This window comes from Alosa pseudoharengus, unplaced genomic scaffold (genome assembly GCF_046254945.1).
Source record: "Alosa pseudoharengus isolate Yale_2024_CS ecotype anadromous, Long Island Sound unplaced genomic scaffold, YU_APseudo_1.1 YU_APseudo_1.1_scf_19, whole genome shotgun sequence".
Lineage (NCBI taxonomy): Eukaryota > Metazoa > Chordata > Actinopteri > Clupeiformes > Clupeidae > Alosa > Alosa pseudoharengus.
Window position 1 is genome coordinate 35186375 of NW_027468657.1, and position 20138 is coordinate 35206512.

Below are 20138 nucleotides of genomic sequence, written 5' to 3' on the forward strand. Positions count from 1 at the left end.
GGTCTTGATGAAATTCATTCTGGACTCTCTATTCGACCACATAAAGACCTCGGGATACTTCGGTTTGGCTTTAGGGACCCTCTACTCACTACCACGTAAGTGTTGTTGTTTGGAACTGTAGAAGAGGTAGCGGCGCAATTGAAATGCCCCGCTCACTTCCAGGCTACGAGTTGTGACTGAAAACGGTACAATCGAACTTTCTCAAAACACATCCGAATGACATAATTTTGATGTCAACTCAACGTATGTACCCCCAATCATCCGGAAATCGATCTGAAGTGCATTTTACTCCGGATAATTCCTTTAAGTACATCACGTTTCGTAGAGAAATGGCACAGAATGATGTGAAATAGACATCTGAGATTTCTAGTTGTGATATTACATGCATTGTCTAGGAGTTGTAGCGTTGTCAACACGTTGTTTACGGGTGTGTTCCAAACGGGTAAAGTTGCTGCCTTTTAAGATATCTAACTGGGGAGCAAGGCAGCAAGTGCGGTTCGAAACCGAAAAAACAAATTCTGCTGCCTTTTAAGATATCTTAGAATTCCCAAATAACGGTCATTTTTGAAGGCAGCATCTATGCACACTTCATGCTCCCTCCTACCCATAATCCCTTGCGGCAACGTCTGAAACAGCTGTGAAAGGTAAACAAACATGGCGGATGACATCGGTAATGGCTGCTGAATCTGTTTAAAATGTCATTTGTGTGACCTTATTTTGCTTAGATTTGTAGATAAGAGATGAAAAATAAACAATTTACTATCTGATTATGCCATTGTTGTAACCATTAATAGCGTCTGGTCTGATATATCTGCTGGCCGTAAAACTAATTTATACCGTTAGCCTGCTAGTTTACGTAAGCTAATTTAGTTTAACGTCAGGCCTTTGCTAACGTCATACCGTAGTGTTAACCAAAGATTCTAGAGTGCTACGCTCATTTTTAAAAGATGCATTTAATCCAAAGTCATGTCTAATGAGACAGCTCTCTATGTAGGGAGGGAGGCAGTAGGCAGCCGTTTCGAACACACCCTACGCCTGAAAAATATTTTTGACCCTATGGGCCTTCCATATGAGCCTATCCGCGTTTCATACTACTACGTATTACTGCTACACACTACTGCTACATAGGTGTAACTGCAGCCTAGTCTACTGTCTGAACTCCGTTTTCCCTTTAATCCAGGCGAAGATGGCGGTCAATGAGACAGCTGCACAGCTCTCCATGGCCCTGAAGGTTCAAGAATATCCGACTTTAAAGGTCCCTTCTTCTGCTTCACTATAACTTAGTAGCAATCATAGTTTTACGAGCTAACGTATACTTAACATTAGTTGGTTTATTCATGTGCCAAGATTGCACAAGAATGTTTGGCTGTGCGTTTGATAATGTCAACGTTAACGTTAGCTTGCTGGCTCGCTGCCTAACATTCATATTCTACGGTAAACTGTAACGTTAGCTAAATAACGTTACAGAAAAATTGTCCATCGTCAGTGTAACCTATATTTAACGTTCATTATGATGGCATGGAAAGCAAGTCATAATAAGAATAACACTCATCTTTAGCTAGTCAACGTCACCTAGAATGCTATCGTCTGTGTAACGTTGTGTGCGCTTGCTTGCTAAGTTAACGTTAACATCATCGTTACTCAAGCTATTGATTTAGAACTATTGTATTGTACTCGTTAATGTTAACGTTAATGTCTTCGATGTTTGCGTAACCTAAGTTAGCTAACGTTAGTCTGTCTGTGATGCCTTTGACCAACCAGCTACATTTGTGAAGTAAGCTATCCTAACGTTAGCTCATGTTAAGAAATGAAGCGTTAGCAGTCGTTTGTTTGCTATTTAGCTGTTATCGATGTTCCTCACTTTCAGCTTAACGTTTGTGATGTGAAGTAGCATAACGTTACATTAGCAACATGCATTAACGTATAAGATGTGAAGATAGATGTAAGATGTAAGATAGGAATACACATCAAAATATTCAATTATTAGCAATGCCATCGTGTAACACGGCTTCATGGTCAGGTGGACATGGTAGGCTACTTAAAATGAGGGGAAATGCTAAGAGATATGTTAACATAACCATCACTGTCATCGATTGTTGGTAAAAATGTCGGTAAAATGGAACTAAAGTTAACTTGTTTGCTCTCCATTGCTCTCCATTGTCCAAAATATCATCTAAACGCTCTTGTGATTTTGAACCTAGCTGATTCTAACTGGCAGACAGGAAAGTCTGTGTATTTCTTTATCATTTTATAGGCTATAGGATTGGTAAAAAAATACTCAACCTCATCAACAAAAAGAACACGGTATTGGATACTGCAAAGAAGCGTATTCTCAAATGTCAAAAGCAATAGGCAAATTTCCCTAACGGGATCAAAAGAGTATATATACGTATACTATATATATATAGATTATGCCACATACGCTGTCAAAAACAACAACAAAAAAGTAAGGCCATATGCATACCAGACCATTTGTAGTGAATCAAACCACCATTTTTACATTAGACCAACATCTAGGGTTGTGACTTAACACACACACACACACACATATATATATATATATATATATATATATATATATATATATATATATATATATATATATATATATAATGTATGTATGTATGTATATATGTATGTATGTATATATATATATATATATATATATATATAACATATTATGTGGGCATATAACACATATTTCTTGAATTTCCCCTGGGGATCAATAAAGCATCTATCTATCTATCTATCTATCTACATATTAAACATTTGTTTAAATATAATGAGAAAATGCATCATTATATGTGCATTAGACAGTGTGTTATAATTTTGCTGTGTGATCCAGCAGTAGGCGTTCTAAAAGTTTTGTATGCCCTGATTGGCCTCTTTACCCATCAGTAAATTAAGCTAATGACGTTTTGATACTAAAATGGAGACAGACCTTTCCAACTCAAAGTGGTTGTGTTTACTGTTGCTAATGTTCCACAAGCTTTTGCAGTGGTAAGGTTAAACTTAGGGTAGGGAGAACCAGAGAACCAATGTTTAACAATTCATTATGGTTACATTACTCTGCCATAAAGCCTAAGAAATATCAAGGTGTACCACTCACAGGGCATTGACTTGAGGCTTACAATCAGAATATTTGAACTATGAGAAGTGAAATTTGTCCAATGCAGTCCCACAACTATCCCACACAAATCACATGCTGATGTGCTGGGCTCTGTTTCCCAAAATCATAGTTATAGATCATATCATGTTTTTTATCACATAGCCTATTTGTTAGCCCTTACTAAAATGTGACAGAATATCAACACTGCATTTCTGTATCATTTACGTGTGACTCAAATACGGTCGACTCACATTTGGCAGTGACGCTACCACGGAAGATGCATCATAGTTAACAACTATGTTTTTGGAAAACGGACCCTTGTGCTCCTAACTATGCTATGAATTGCATCATGTTACTATCTGGTCTCCTCATCTATGCTTTTAAACAACATAAATGTAAAGTTAATGGTGTTTCGTGATTGTTGAAGTGAAGCAGTTTAATGCAAGTTTATTGACCAATCTCAAGACTGTACCACCTTAACACTTTGAATGCCGTGCTGTTTTCGAAAGCTTTGGCCCAGAGTGCCAGCAATCTAGATCATTGTTGACGATTTTTGTAGAGCCACAGCGTATTCTATGTTATAGCTATGGACACATACTATGGCTCGTTTGAAAGGTGAGACTTTAAGCTCTCAGTGCCTCATTCTCAGGCTTCATTTTTACATGCCTCTGTTCCTGAGAAATCCCAAGCTAAACAGTGACTAGTCTTCATCAAAATCCCTGGTTTTTTTCCTAGAAATGGAGATATAGCGTCTTTTATGAAATATGCGCTGTTTGAGCCTGTCACTCTTCTGACATTTACATTTCTGGGTCAAAGGACTTGTGTAAGATGAATATAGTTTTTCTGTTCACAAAACCACTTTTCTGCTGCTGTCGGGCTCCATAATTCCTCCTCCTTTTGGTCGGTTAGTCTGTGTCGCTATCACCGACATATTCGGCACTCTGGCAAGGACATGCCCTCTTGCAAGTGCGACTCGCCCTATCACCCACTCCGCTTGGCCCGGCCCGGCCCGTGGCGGAGATGGAACTCCCTCCTCAGCACGGTGGTCAGTCACTCTTTCTAATATTTATGACCTGGCCGTGTGGTCTCCCCTGATAGTATAAGTATACTCTTTTGATCCCTGCATTTATCCCAATCCGTGAATTAGTGAAACACACTCAGCACTCAGAGAACACAGTGAGGTGAAGCACACACTAATCCCGGCGCAGTGAGCTGCCTGCTACAGCGGTGCTCGGGGAGCAGTGATGGGTTAAGTGCCTTGCTCAAGGGAACTTCAGCCGTTCCTACTGGTCGGGGTTTGAACCGGCAACCCTCCGGTTACAAGTCCGAAGCGCTAACCAGTAGGCCACGGCATTGTGTGGTGTTCCTGGTCTCCCCCGATTGTCGTGGTCAGAGTCATCTTGTCTTAGTAGGAAGGTGGTCTCATCCAGCGTAATAATAATAAGTGGAATAGTTTAAAAATCAATATGAAGTATTCAAATTACTAAATATCTTTAGCTAGTAACTATGCAGATTATAAAATACTATACATTATTAACTAAATACACTTAATATGAATTTCAAAAATATATGAAATAGAATATGACACAAGCCATCATTTTCCGTGTGTGTGTGGAGAGAGTCAAGCAGAATCTAGGAAGGCCACTGGTGTGAATGATCACACTACTACAGTATATATAATATTACTGATGACGCCCCCCTCCCCCCCAAATTGTGTAAATTCCCCCTACATGAAGAACCTAAGGGGGGAATTCCCCCCATTTTGAAAAATGAATTTTAAGCCCTGCTCTCTCTTTTAATTTTCTTGTTGAAAAAAATTTGAAATGTATTTTGAATACTTTTTTGCCAGCAAAGGTTGTATCACAAAAATATTGTTATCGGCCAAAGTGAAATTTTAAATATCGGTATTGGCCCAGAATTTCAATATCCGTGCATCACTCATTTTAAGATTTTTCAGTTTGTATTTTGCTCTCTACAGTTTGTAAAATTCCTGGAGTGAAGGGAAACTTAAAACTAAATATTTAAATTGCATGCTATATTTATTTACAGGTACCATATGAGACTTTGAATAAGCGTTTCCGAGCAGCCCAGAAAAATATTGATCGGGAGACCAGCCACGTGACCATGGTGGTAGCTGAACTGGAGAAAACCCTCAGCAACTTTCCTGTCGTTGACTCTGTGGTATCACTCCTCGATGGCGTGGTGGAGAAGTTGAGTGCTCTCAAACGGAAGGTATGTATTGTGTGTCGGTTGCAACTCTATGATTGTACCCAATTTTGTTATTACATTCGTACATATCGATGTTTTGTAACATAGGTCTGTTCATTGCTGGTCTGAGTGTTATAATATTCAGAAATACAATATGCACTGTTTCATACACCCAGGCTCTACTCAAACGGGTGTTACATACTTCATAACCCACTCCGCTCATTTAACCACTAAAATATAATAGCACGGAAATGTACAGTTAAGAACAAAATTATTCATATCTCATTATCTGTTATCTATGTAGCCTGGGTGCTAGCCGAACTTAGCCCCGCCCACAACATTTGAGGTCGGGAAGTTTGGTCTGGCATTGCTCCGTTGTGAAGCAACTATGCTCGAACCAGAGCTGATTGGACAATTCAAATTGTCAGGGCGGGCTTTATGCGATGATGGACAGATCGGACAGATGAGCAACAGTGCCTTGTCTATCAGGTCACCTGAGCATGCTTAGGTTGATTTTGTTTGCAACAAAAACGCTGTGAAAAATGCATATTATTTCCATGAGGTTTGGCCTTTCATTTACACGAAAATGGAGGTTTTATCACTGAAAAGTACTATTTCTGAAAACTTTGGCCAAAGTGGATAGGCTATGTGGGAAAAATCCGGTTTCACTTTCATCAAGGGAAAACAGCATGTTTGCATTGTGATGTTGTTCCCTCCTTTGTTTAAAATCTCTGGTTGGCTACCTGTTTTCTCGAGGGATTTGCAACACCCTTCCCCAGCTGTGTATAGCATGTTTTTATCATCTGTGTAAACGGAATTATTTGTTTTTTTAAAAGGAGGGGAAATATACGTTTTTCCGAATACCCTACCCTGCTACATATTTCGTTGTCTTAGATTTCGCTGTTGGGTGTTGTACAAGATATTGACAGCGCAATAACTTTAGAAAACAATGTTAAGGCATTTGTGGAGAAGATGGATGGTTCGGATGTTCTTCCTACAGCTCACGTAAGCTTTTTCGTTGCTCTGATTGGTTAGGTCTATCCAGAGCCATATAAAGGTAGAGTTGCGACAATGGGTGTTCAAAATTCGTTACGGTCACGTGGTTCATGTAAACTTCAAAAAGTTCCCGGAAGTGATTGACAATGGATTAGAATGCATTAAATAAGCTACTGTTCAATGAGACAGAGCCACAATGTTGGGTAATTGACAGACAATAAATGCATTGATATACAATATTTATAACACAGTGTAATTATTGTGTAAACTGTGTAGTTATCCTACCATTACAACAATAGGCTATTAAATTAAATTCCAGACCGTAGCCTGCTAAATATCGGAAGCTTTTTTCTCCCTTTTACGTATGTGTCACTTAATATTAATTTCTGTACAAAACCAAGACGGGAGATTCTTTAGAAAACCACATTCTTTAGCACCCACCCCATAAGTGTAGCCTAGGCCTATCTAAATTATCGTTATAAAAAAAATGACCTAGTACATGACTCAAGAGCTGTAAACAGTGTTTTTGAGACTGCGTGTAGCCTACAAAAGCACATAGAGATTTTAATTTTGCAACGAGAAACTGTAACACAGCTAGTCTAAGTCTAACATTAACTTGTTTTAGTTTTCTCCCCAACGTTTTCTCTGGTAGTTCTTCACTGATCTGAAATAATGAGCGAACTACCTTAAGTAGCTTAAAAGTTTTCTAACATCTCTCCAGTGTAATGGTGGGCATGTTAAGTTAACCGTAGCATTACCTACACAGTAACCCCATGGTAATGCGATGCGAGTGATAATAATAACATATAAAACGTAATATATAGTCCTTGATAAATAACCAGGCTATGATCTCATAAACAACAGCATTTTGTCACCGTTTGTCATTTACCATGCTGTGAATACAGCATTAAGATGCTAGGCTAAAGAGCTTGAGATTCAGACAACCTGCATGGTTGTGCTCATCCTGTCAGAAAATAGCAATTTGATCAGTGATCATGCATCATCAGCGCAAGCTTGGTTTGAAACTGGTTTCTGGGGATGGGGTTTACACGATCCTTCACTGGGCTAGTGCCTGCTGTGTTAATATGACCGTGCTGATGCTAACAGCTGCAGCTCCCTCAAATCTATATAGGTTCTCATTTTATATTATATATTAGGCTAGCTTTTGCCAATGAAAATGAATGCAACATAAAAAAAACAGTAGGCTACTGATCCTAACTGAAGAAATGTTTACGTTTCAGAAATATTGTTCTGCTGAGTTCTAAGAACAGAGAGTTCAAGTTAAATGTTGTTGTGCTGAGTTCTAAGAACAGAGAGTACAAGTTAAGTGTGCACCCAGACAGACAGGAACTGCACCCTGTCTGTGTGTGTGTGTGGGTGAGAAGAGTATGTCACAATAAAGTCGCTATGTCTTGCTTCCTATTTTCTGTGTGCATCTGTACAATAAAAGACACAGCTTTTGGGCTGCAGAGTCAGAGACTGATGTTGTGAGGAATTCTTCCTTACATTAGCAGGCTCTCCTCTTGGTACCAGAGTTTGTGGGCAGCCATACTACGTGTTGTGGTTCTTGTATCTATATGTTGGGGTTAAATTCCCTGACAGTTACCAACAATGTTAACAACAAACTCAGCTTCACTGCTGCAAACAAAGTTGGTTCTTCGCCATATAACAAGCCAGCTAGCCTTGTGATAACAAAATCTTTACCTTTTGTTTAGTCCACTGAAAGTTATCCACATATCAAACGATTAAATACACAGTTATGGAGGAATTGTTTTGGGGAAGCAGTTGCACTATATCCCACTTTTGCTGCCTTTAAGCCACTTAAATCCATAGCCTAGATGAGCATTGCGCATATGTTACAACTTGACGTGATGGTGAAGCTAAATGCCCAAGAAACGTCACGTCATAAAAGTTGTAGGCCTACTAAACGCAAAAACTTAATGACAGCTTGTTCGTGGTGGTGTAGTGCTGCCTAATTGATATGGGATAGGCAAGGGTTATCTTATATTCGGCTATTACGTGTGGCACATTTATTGGGCTTAGCCTCTTTTAATTTATTTGATGAGGAACTGATAAAGACTGAGCAGCAGAAAAGTCATAGTCGATACATAAATCGTTTATTATTATAATTAGGCTATTGATAGCCTACTATTACTTTACTACTATTACTGTTATTATTATTATTATTATTATTCGGATGAGGCAAAGGAATGTAAATCTGAGTCTGAAATGTTGGCTACAAACAGTCTATACTGCTGTAACTGCACTGCTGCTATTATTAATTGTTAACTTCCGGGAACTATTTGAGGCTTCCATTAGCTACCATTGTTGGGAAAAAATGGAACATTAGCGTCAATGGAGTTGTCACAACTCTACCTTTATATGGCTCTGGGTCTATCCAATTGAGTGCAGAGGCACCACCCACCCACCCCAGAATCGGTTGAGACGTATGTCAAATTACAACCTTCTCTTGCCAACAATTGTTGAAGGCAGAGTATTGTGAGCATTGTAAGCAAGCATGCCCTTACTAGATCCCACAATACCATGTGTTATTCTGTTAGGCTGCTGAGTCCATCCAAGCAGAGGATGAGAGTGCTAAACTGTGTAAACGGCGGATTGAGCACCTGAAGGAGCACAGCAGTGACCAGTCAGCTGGAGTTAACGTGTGGAAGAAAAAGCGTATGGACCGCATGATGGTAGAACACCTTTTACGCTGTGGCTACTACAACACAGCTGTGAAGCTTGCACGGCAAAGTGGTATCGAGGTACAATTTTTATTCACCCTGTCTGATATTGGTATACATTTAACACACCTCCATAGTACATCATTTAAAATATGATTAATTTTTACCTGTAGCGTTTTAGATCAGTGATGCCTTCATGTAAGACTTTTTCTGTTGACATGTTACAGGATTTGGTCAACATTGAAATGTTTCTCACAGCAAAGGAAGTTGAGGAGTCTCTGGAACGACAGGAAACAGGCACTTGTTTAGCATGGTGCCATGATAACAAGTCACGGCTTCGCAAGATGAAAGTATGTTGGAATAACTACCAAGGCAATATATGCAGTGACATGACATGACAAAAAATGTATTGAAACATTTAGACAAATGCCGGGAATGAGAATTTCATTAATTTGATATATGATGTGATTTGGTTGTATCTGCTGAAACTTCATATGAAACTATTATTGTAGAGCTGCTTGGAGTTCAGTTTGAGGATTCAGGAGTTTATCGAACTAATCCGACAAAACAAACGCATGGATGCTGTCAGGTAAGATACTTTGGCAGATGATCTGGCAAGGGGTTTCTTATCTGACACCATAGCTCATGATCTTACGTTTCTTGCTTTAGACATGCACGGAAGCATTTCAGCCAAGCTGAAGGTGGGCAGTTAGATGAAGTACGGCAGGTGATGGGCATGCTTGCCTTTCCCTCCGACACACACATTTCCCCCTATAAGGTAATCTACAATTAATGTAAAGTATGTTTGACATAGGCAAGATTTATTAGTATTAGTTCCAAAAGATTACATTTTAACGAGGCTGACCTTCTCGTTCAGTCATCTTGATGACTTGATCGTTTTCAAATAAGGTCCATATAGGTTTTCAGTTTGAAAATATTTATTATCCTTTCAAATGGTTGCATCACGACTAAATTGGTTTGTGACTTTTTTTTTATTTTTTTTTTATTTTTTTTTCCATTCCTCCTAGGATCTTTTGGATCCAGCTCGCTGGAAGATGCTAATTCAGCAGTTTAGATATGATAACTACAGATTACACCAGCTGGGCAACAACTCTGTGTTCACAATCACACTTCAGGCTGGACTCTCTGCCATCAAAACCCCGTATCCTTTTGTTGTATGGGCTATAAAGCATGGCACTTTTTATTGTCTTATATTTATATACAGTCACAAAAATACATATGACACAATTTTTGTTATTTTGCCTAGGTTAGACTATTCTACTCTGATTTTAGGTGTGGCAGCATGACTGGTCCTGGAAGTAATTTCTAGTCGTGTGTGTCTGTGTGCTTGCATGTGATTGTGAATGTGATTAACTGAACAGCTGTTAAAACGAATGACTGCTAAAATAGCCTCACACAATCTGGCACTGTGCCATAGAGAAATAGTTTTGCTTTACAAACAAATATCCACTTAAGTTGCTTTGGATAAAAAGCATTGGCAAAAAAATACATTACTTTCTCCGTTGCCTGTGTTTGAGAATTGTTAGAGGATTCTTATGCTGATTTCCTTGACATGTTGCTGTTAGCCAATGCTATAAGGAAGATGGATCCTCCAAAAACCCAGATTGCCCAGTGTGCAGCAAGTCTCTAAACAAACTGGCTCAACCACTACCTATGGCCCATTGCGCAAACTCACGGCTAGTCTGTAAAATTTCAGGCGAGGTCATGAATGAGAACAATCCACCTATGATGCTGCCCAATGGCTATGTATATGGGTACAATGTGAGTAACCAGACCAAACCTGGGCTGTAAACTCGTTTTTATTTTGTATAGTTGTTTGATATTGCAATATGCTGTCAAGATTACTCTGCCCTAAACCTCACTTATGTCATCCATTTTATTTGCTCTGTGATGGGAAATGACTGATTGACTGGGCTCTACACAAAAAACACAGCATAGTTAATTAATGTAAATTAATGTGGTTCTTGTCAAGCCTGTAGCCTTTAACCCAACCCTGCAAATATTTAAAGGCACTTTACGTTTTATAGCTCCAGAGAGCTATACGTTTCATTGTCCTTGGAGTGTAGGTTGTCACCTTCAGCTAAATCTTGAGAAAGCTGAGAGTGAGCTCAGACAATCCAACTATCCCACAAAATATCACTATCCAGGTAGTTCATCTTCAGTGACCCTAACTAAAATGGCATTTAACTTTGGTGTCATGTTGATGACTGACTGAATCTCTCTGGGCATGTAATTTCAGTCTTGTAGTCGGTTCATGCTACAATATTCGTAAGGTTCGATGCTCGCTCACAGTGTGCCTTTGCTGGCCCTGGTAAAGGGTTGATCACGGATAGTGGTATAACTGATAACCCGTTTAAAAAAAAGAAAAATCCTTCATAATAGCAGCTTCAAAGTTATTTTGATGGTAAACTAACCTGAAATGGGGAGAATGGTGCGCTTTCCCAGCTGTGAGAATGGTGCGCTTTCCCAGCTGTTCCCAGAGAATTACAAATTACTTTACGGTAATTGTGTAATAGGCTCAGGCCCGACGTCGGCCCCTTAAACAACGCGCCCCCCTGTTATAGCAGAGCCCGTTATTAAACATTCTCTGGTTATAGTGAGGTAGCACTAGCTGTCCAGTTTTAAAATGGATATCTGTAAATGGATTACAAAGGGGATTTTAAATGTTTTCGTGTGCAAAATGCAACATAAGGTTAGCTGTCTAATATTGTTCACGTTAATGACATTGGGAAAAAAATATGCTTCTAGCTGCACTAATGTAGGCTAGGCTAGTGATGGGAGAATGAAGCTTTGGTGAACCACTGAACCACAGCAGTGTGAACCTAGCGACACTAGCTGAAAAGCAAAAAGATGGCCGCCACACATACATTTTTCAACATAAAAGTCCTTAGCAAACCAATATTTTTGGTTACATATACTGGTTTGGGTAAGGACTTTTATGTTGAAAAATCTACATGTGGCAGCCATATTGGATTTTTTCATTAGTGTTGCTAGCTTCACACTGCTGTGGTTTAGTGGTTCACCAAAGCTTCATTTGCCCATCACTAGGCTAGGCTACTCAACGTTTTTTTCTAACAGAATTTCAATGTTCAAAGTTTCACGTAGCCCATCTGTGACATCCAAAAACATTTCTGCTCGCCAACTCCCATCACTATTCCAGCCGACATTTCGGACACACCTGTCTGCGCCTAGAGAAAAACGTGAATGTCATAATAACGTAGCCTAAAAATAAAAGCGACAGTTCATTTTTGAGTCTTTTTGACAGTCTTTTTACAGTCTTTTTGACTCTGAGGAAGACGCAGTGCGTCGAAACGTCAGTCGATTGTGCACCACAATAAACAAGTTAAAAAGTTCTCTGAGTGCTCCAGTCATCCCTGGGTTTAGTCTCTTTGAAGTGGCCCAGCCAGTTTCTCTGACCCTTTGGTCCTGGACTGTGAGCACCGAAAAGGCTTGAGTGCAAGTGACACCCGTCTTACAAGAAACAAAACCATATTAATACCATATTAACTGCTCCCGTGTATTAACTGAAGAAATTTTGCAAAAGCAATGTATAAGCCGCGGCTAATAGTTGGGAAATTTAGGTATGACATGAGTGGGAGCGGGGTTGGTAAGCGATATCCCCGCGGCTGTAAAATTTGGCCGAAAATTCAAACGGACCCGTCAGTGACGTTTGTCACACATTCTTTATTATTATTCCTGCATAACAAATTACATTTTATCTCTGGCAGTCAAAGACTTTCTGGTGGAGAATTCTCCATCACCGTGTCACCAACATGGACTCGTATTCCCCATAGACAGTACCGTTAAGACCATGCTGCCCATTGACGTAAACATGGAATCAGTTCCGGAGTGGGACATGGCCAACAACCGCTCATTTGTATTTAAGGCAACAGGCCCCAGAGACAGCCTATTTTGAAAGGGACTGAAACTGGCAAGAATGGAGCTGCTGATAATGTGTAATTTGAGGGGAAGTTATGCAAACAGCTTCAGTGACAGACCTATGGGTTGCATAAAACCTATTTTGACTTGTTGAAAAATAAGTATAATATGGGACGTTTAAATTAGAATCTTGCAATCACAATAAAGAGTGGATCTGAGAATTTCTTTGCGTTTTCTTTGTTGTTTTATGTGACTCATTTAAGTGTGTAGCCTATGCAATGGAGAGATATAAGTGAGACCAGCGGATTTACAGTCAAATGAAGGACTGTCTTCACATTGCGTTACTACATGCGTTAACATTGTCGGTAGTTCAAATATTTTACATTTGACCTTAACCCAGGTTATTATTAAACTAGACCAATTTGGGGACTGCGGAACTCCGCCTTGTTTCAATTTCTGTCCCGACGGCTTTTTAATTGTTAGCTACAGTTCATTATCTCACCACAGCTTTACAAAGGGCAATAGGTAGGGCACTGTAGATTTCCTGTCAGCAGAGATCAAAAGGCCCATGACACGAGTGAGTAGCCAGGGTCACTATGGAGCACTGTTTGAGACAGAGTTGCAGACTGACAATATGAAGCATTTCATTTGAATGTAAAATGACATAACATGAATGCTGATTTTTGGCCCACGGCAAAATTCTGGGAAAAATTTGGTCACCCCTGAGTAGACCATAGATATGGGTTTTTTACTGTGCAGGCACCTGAACCGTTCAGGACAATTCAGAATGTAGAGGTGCATTTGGTCTTAGCAAATCAGCAAAAGAACACGCATAACTCCTCTACCTGTCACTCTTCATTGACCTGTTGCTAATAGGAATTAAATTTATATCACTCTCTCTTGCCTACAGGATTAGCTCTGGATCTACATCATTTTATTTAAATACTGAAGCAATATGACAAGAGTGGGAGTAGTGTTGGTAAAGGATATCACCACGGCTATAATTACAACTAATATTGCTTTTATACAACAGTTCCATTACCAGCTAATTTAGTTTTAAGATGCAAAATTGTGTTTTCTGTTTTTTTTTTTATTCTTGTTCGTTCATCTTCCACCCACAAAAATAGTTCTAACCTTAGCCTTGGTGTTTCTTGTTGCAAAGCATGTTATGAAATCGCTGCTCTCTCGCTTTGAATGACACATGGAATGCCTCTCATCGAATCAAAAATGAATAAATAGTTTGACCGGACCTAACTGTTGTGTAATATGATTCGGCTCTACTCCTCCTCTTGACCACTATAGTCTTCTGATGAGCATCTCTGCCTTCCCTAAGTACCAAGAGATCAGTCAAGGCCTTTTTTTTCATTTGTAGTACCTTGGTGGAATGATCTACCTAGTGCTGTCAGTTATAGAAATAACCTTGATGCATTCGAGAAGCATTTAATTATTCACATTTTTAAAATCATCTGTCTGATAAGTTGGTTTAACTACTTTACATTGACGTACCTTGAAAGTAGTTGTTGTTATTGTGATCACTATTATGACTTGGTTTAAATTTTACTTTAAGTGTAAATTGATACATTTATTATTATTCTTGCTAACTGTTATTCTAATGTTCAGAAAGCATACACCAGATACCCTGTGTAATTTAAGATAATTACTGAAGAAAATATTGCAGCTCTGTACTGAAGGCTTTCATTCTATTTGTATTTGTTAATTCAGTTGTACATGTTTCATAGACCCAGTCTTTTTTGTTTTTCCCAGTCACTTCTATCCATTCGCCAAGATGACAAGGTGGTTTGTCCCAGAACCAAAGAGGTCTTCAACTTCTCTCAAGCTGAAAAGGTGTATATTATGTAGTGGGATTTGTCTGGACATATGAATCTTAGGAGCATCTGATGTAATCCCAGTCAAGGGCTTCAAAATGAAACCATTCAGTTGTGACTGAATCCAAGAAACTATTTGCTCCCATGCCATGTTGCCCAGACTTAATGGGGGTGGGATAGGGTGGGTTTGTGGGTGTGCGTGTGTGTGCGTGTGTGTGTGCGTGCGTGTGTGTGTGTGTGTTCGGGGTGGGGGGTGGGGGGGGGTCTTAATGTTGGAATGGACAGCAGTTTGGTTAAAATACTTGCTCTTGAATAATCTTGCATTCATTTCCTAAGTGTGGTGTTGGAAACAGGGATTCAAATCAGAACACCAGAACTGTTAGACAGTTTTTATTTAGTAGGAAAATACTCAATAAGGAACAGTGACACCACAAGAGTTATTATGAGGTGTACTAAATGGACTGTTTGGTACCTTGTATTCACCTCTGTGTGAGATTTTTTGAGCATAAATCTGTTGGATTTCTTAGTATTTAAACAAAAAACAGTGTGACTACCATTTGGGTTCTTGTGATTTCCTTTGCCATTCTTGTCAGACAGCACAATCCTTAAAAACTGGCTTTGAAGAAGAACAAAACAGAACATCTTAAATTGTGTCCCAGTTATATAAAACTGTCTTGGGAAGTTGCTTCTGCAGAAATCTATGTTAACAATAGTAAGCTAGCTTTTGTGAAACATGTACACCATGCGTTGAACATTCTTATGTAATCAAATCTCAGGGTAGTCACATTTTATACTGATTTTGAACAGTGAAAAAAAAAAAAAAAAACTTCTCATAGCTGACCCTGGGCGAGGGGTGTGTATTTGGGGGATATTTGCCACAGGTTTCTATATTTAAACTAATTAAACTAATTAAATTCGTACACATTTAAGGTTTGGTTTCAATTTATTGCAGTGATATGCTCAATACATATTCATATAGGGAGGGAAAGTATTCTTATTGCCACCTAGGCCTACTGGTTGTGTTCCTAGAGTTTAGCAGAGTGGATGGGATTTTGTTTTTAGAAAAAATATATCTTGGTGCACATTGGGAACTTAATTGAATGCCTTCCATATGCTATGCACTGGGGTCACCTTTATTGCTTCAAGTGGTCAAACTTGAACTGATCAAAATGGCAATTTGCTTGACTGGCTTAACATATTTTTGTAATAAGTTCCAAATTGTTTAATCTTTTTTTCAATATGAACTATGCGTAGGCTATGCTATGTCTGACTCCGACATTGTTCAATTCATCCCATGTGTATGTTTCATTCTCTCTCATGCTGTTCCATTCGTTCCGAGAGTAAAACATTACGCACGTCCCACTTTTGCATAAATAATTCCTGAACGGTTGTGGTCAGGGCTGAAAATGCAACTGTATTTGACAGAGGACAGAGGTAGGTTGCTAATGACAAAATATTAGCTTTCAGTGTGGTACGATCTCTTTGTAAATTACCTTTGATTAAAACGTGTTTAATCTGTTTCGGCTCTCCCCGCTATTTGGGTCTTTGAACATCATCATCGGATAGCCTAGTCATATGGTTAGGCATTCAGTGTGTTTGAAATAATTAATTTGATAATATTTCCCGTCTTTGCAGAGGAAAAGTTTTGTGTGAAGGGAATTAAAGGCCTGTCTCGTATAGACGCCTGTCTCAAATAGGCTACTAGCCGGTGCCATTTGGCGATTTGGGAAAATAAAAGCCCGGGCTATTACGGTATTTGAAGTTTTACGGTAGGTCTATGGGACTTAACATTGGAGCTGCTCTTCGATAGGAATGCAACCACTCGGGGCGCTGGTTTTCACTTTCCCTCCCTATAGTCTAAAGCCAATGACACACAAGACAATGTTGCAATGTTACTGAGAATTATTGTTTGGGAATCTTTTTTTCTTTCTTTCCCGGGAGTACTTTAATCATCAGTGGGCTGATTGTCATGGTCATCCAATCAGAACACATGAAACCGGTTATGTTGCCCGTAACGTTGCCCCATGTGTCATCACCTCAAGAATCATGGCAGTCCAATGCTAGGGTTACTTTAGAGATTTGTCTGTGTGTTCTGCTTATATAAGTATGGGGACATGAAGCATTAACTGGAGAAAAAAAAACCTTTTTCTGAATTCATGATTTAGTAAAACAGGACATTTTCTTAAAGATGTCATAAACTCATTGAAGCAACACAATGCAGTTATTTTACCTTAAAGTAACGGCTTCAAACTTAATCTGCTACACTGATTTATAATCCGAAGAATTAAATCTCTGACTTTGCCCATGTGCGCCCGGAACTCTTGATAATGGACTGTGTAACATTGTTGATAGGGTAGGATCATGACCATTTTAGCTGTTTTTGACTGACTGGGTACTGTCTTGGCATATATATCAACTTTCATCGTGTTGCTTTAATACTGATAAAAGGGAGACTTTTTTCTTATCTCAATACCTTCTGTAAAAGCATTGATAAAACTGATTTTAAAAATCAAGACTGGTAAACTTTTTTTCCCCCCCAGGATCTTTCACACATCTCACACGACTTAGCAAGTCACATTAGTATGACACTTGGGTAATTTTCAGAACATGCCTAAGGTCTAAAAGTTTACCACTGAAATGTAAATATTTGCAACAGTAGTATGGTAATATCAAGCATGTTTTTACTGTTAGGGTGTAAAAAGAAATTAATTTGCTAATAAAGGTTTGTTAAATAAAATAAGACTTAAAAGTGTGCTTCATTACTTATTGAAACTTTGTAAACTGCATGGGGTGTATCCAAGCCTCAGTTGAGAGAGACATAAACATAAGGTAGCAGAACTGTATAGGCTTGTGACTATCAATTCTGAAACATGGACAATGTTTATAGCAGCAGTACCAAAGTCAAGCTGGTTACCTTCAATGTGTTCTAACTCTTCTTCTCCACCAAGTAATCTAACACCCACTATACTGTACCTACAAAAGTGTCAATTTTGTTGTGTGGTAGGATAGAACTGCACATGCTTTTTAATCAGTATTGTTTTATATGCCACACATGTCAGGAAAAATAAGCGTTTTGGTGGCATAGAAGAAGTCTTTTACTATAATTTATGAAAAATGGGCAGCAAAAGCTGTAGTTTTTATGTGTCAGTGTTGGGGAGGAGGGTGGACTCTGTAGGAGATTTGGTGGATGAAAGAATGAGGAGCATGATGAAGTCCATCCTCAGTAACAGGATCCACCCGCTGCATGACACTGTGGTGGCCCAGCAAAGCAGCCGCAGTGACCGACTCCTCTCCATGAGCTGCAGGACTGAGGTTCAGGAGGTAATTTGTTCCGGCCGCCTTAAGACTACATAACGGACCTGTTTGAAGTGCATTAATTATTTACTACTAATGATAATAGCTTGTTTTAGGACTCTTTATTTTATTAACTGTTGTTATCAGGGTTTTTATGAGTGCATTGCAGAGTGAATGCTTGTGGTAGACAACACACACTCCTGAGGAGGCTGCGGTCCTTCAATGTCTGCAGTAAGCTCCTCAGGATGTTTTACCAGTCTGTTGTTGCCAGCGTCCTCTTCTATGCTGGGGAGGAAGCACAAAGAAGAAGGATGCTGGGCGACTAGATAGGCTGGTAAGGAAAGCTGGCTCTGTCGTGGGAGCCGAACTGGAGTGCATCACTTCAATATCAGACAAAAGGACCCTGAATAAACTGATCAGCATCTTGTACAATGAATGTCATCCACTCCACAGCACTATTGTAAAGCAGAAGAGCCTGATCAGCTGGAGACTTCACACTTCTCACTGTCGTGCACAACTGACAGAATGAGGAAGTAATTTGTCCCCAGTAGTCTGAGCGAATTAGGGTTGAAGGTGGAAGTAAATACAGCAAAAGGATATTTGGTATTAATCGAATCGTAATTTCATGTAGATTAAGAATTTCAGGTGCCTACAGCGCAGATTTGTACCAGAAAAAAAGATATACAGCTTTGAATGGACCATGGTATAATGATTATTGGGCCAAAATCGTATATTATCACATATAGATATTAGCTGATATCTCCCATACTGGTAAAAGGATCTTTACCAAACTTGGTGTACTTACTCACCATAAGTTCTTGATGAAATTAGTGGGGTCAAAGGTCAAGGTCACGTGGTCATACTTCACATGCAATGTTTGTTTTATACCGCTCAAGCAGATTGAAGGATCCTCATTAAACCCAACACAGTTAATTAAGCCTAAAGGCATTAAAGATCATGGGGTCACAGGTAGAGGTTAAAGGTCATGAGGCTATAGGTGGCTGAGGCATAGAATCAACTATCTGAATTGACATTAAAAAAGATTAAGACATTTATTAAAGCAAAACAAGCTTTATTTTCTGTATAAAAACAGTTTAAAACCCTCCACATCGTATTTTAATATTGTAGTAGCCTCTCTGAACTGTTTCAGTTCATAAATGATATTGGAGTAAAAAACAAAGTACTATTACATAACATTCAGTACATCAATAACACCATTGTAGTTCATTTGGACAAGCTGAATAGCAGAAGTTTTAGATTAAATCCAAACCATTTCGGTCAAACATCTGATAAACATTGTCATCTTGAGCTATTTCCTTCAACTTAAATTATAACGCCAGACAATCGATGTAAATGTCTATGTTGATAGAATAGTGTTAGAAATAAAAACTACCCTTGCATCGCATTGCAATAGTTATACTTTGTTCCCTGAAGTTGGTAGTAGGCATATAAGCAACAGCAGCAGCGGACTGATATTACCTAGGATTCTACTAGGTATTATGGTGGGTTTTCAGGATGTGAAGGGATGTAATCATGGATTTCATAAAGGTTTATACTATTGCATGGGTTTTCATGTTTTAGAAGAATGTAGTCATGAGTGTCATAAGTCTTAATGCCACTGCATTTGCTGTGAGCAGTGTGAGGTCATTGTATCTTGTGTAGGCTAGATAGATATATAGATAGATAGATAGATACTTTATTGATCCCCAAGGGGGCTAGACCAACTGTCAGAGGAGTGGGGTGAGTGGAAAAGTACTGGGAGTACCAGGATGAGAGGATCTCCTCCTTACATGGTTAAGGGAGAGGGGGTGTTATCAAGCTGGTGAGGACTGGACAGGACAGGGATGAGGAGGCCACTGTGCCTTATGAGTTAGGTCTGTCCAGCTAGGAAGAGAATAAGATAACTGGAAACCAAACTGGAAGGAACCAGAAAAACTTAGGGTTACACTATTTTACATATGTTACCTATGCATTACATAGGTTTGCATATAGTTTTATGCATGATGGGAAGATGGTTTCCACCAATGTAAGCGACCCTGCTTGGTACTGATAGGTGAAGGGTGTTGATGGAGATGGTGTGAGAGGGTGGCACTTCTCAAGGGCTGAGGAGTATAAAATATA

At 39.2% G+C, this 20138-nt stretch overlaps 1 protein-coding gene across 1 annotated transcript; it reads left to right on the top strand.

Moving 5' to 3' along the window:
- Positions 1-1150: 1150 nt before the first annotated feature.
- maea (macrophage erythroblast attacher, E3 ubiquitin ligase) lies at positions 1151-17463 on the top strand. The gene is made up of 9 exons (XM_076292609.1): positions 1151-1255; positions 5159-5341; positions 8875-9078; positions 9225-9347; positions 9510-9586; positions 9667-9775; positions 10026-10159; positions 10584-10779; positions 14662-17463. The coding sequence occupies exons 1-9, from the start codon at positions 1187-1189 to the stop codon at positions 14755-14757; spliced, it is 1191 nt and encodes a 396-aa protein (XP_076148724.1). The 5' UTR covers positions 1151-1186; the 3' UTR covers positions 14758-17463.
- The last annotated feature ends 2675 nt before the right edge of the window (positions 17464-20138 follow it).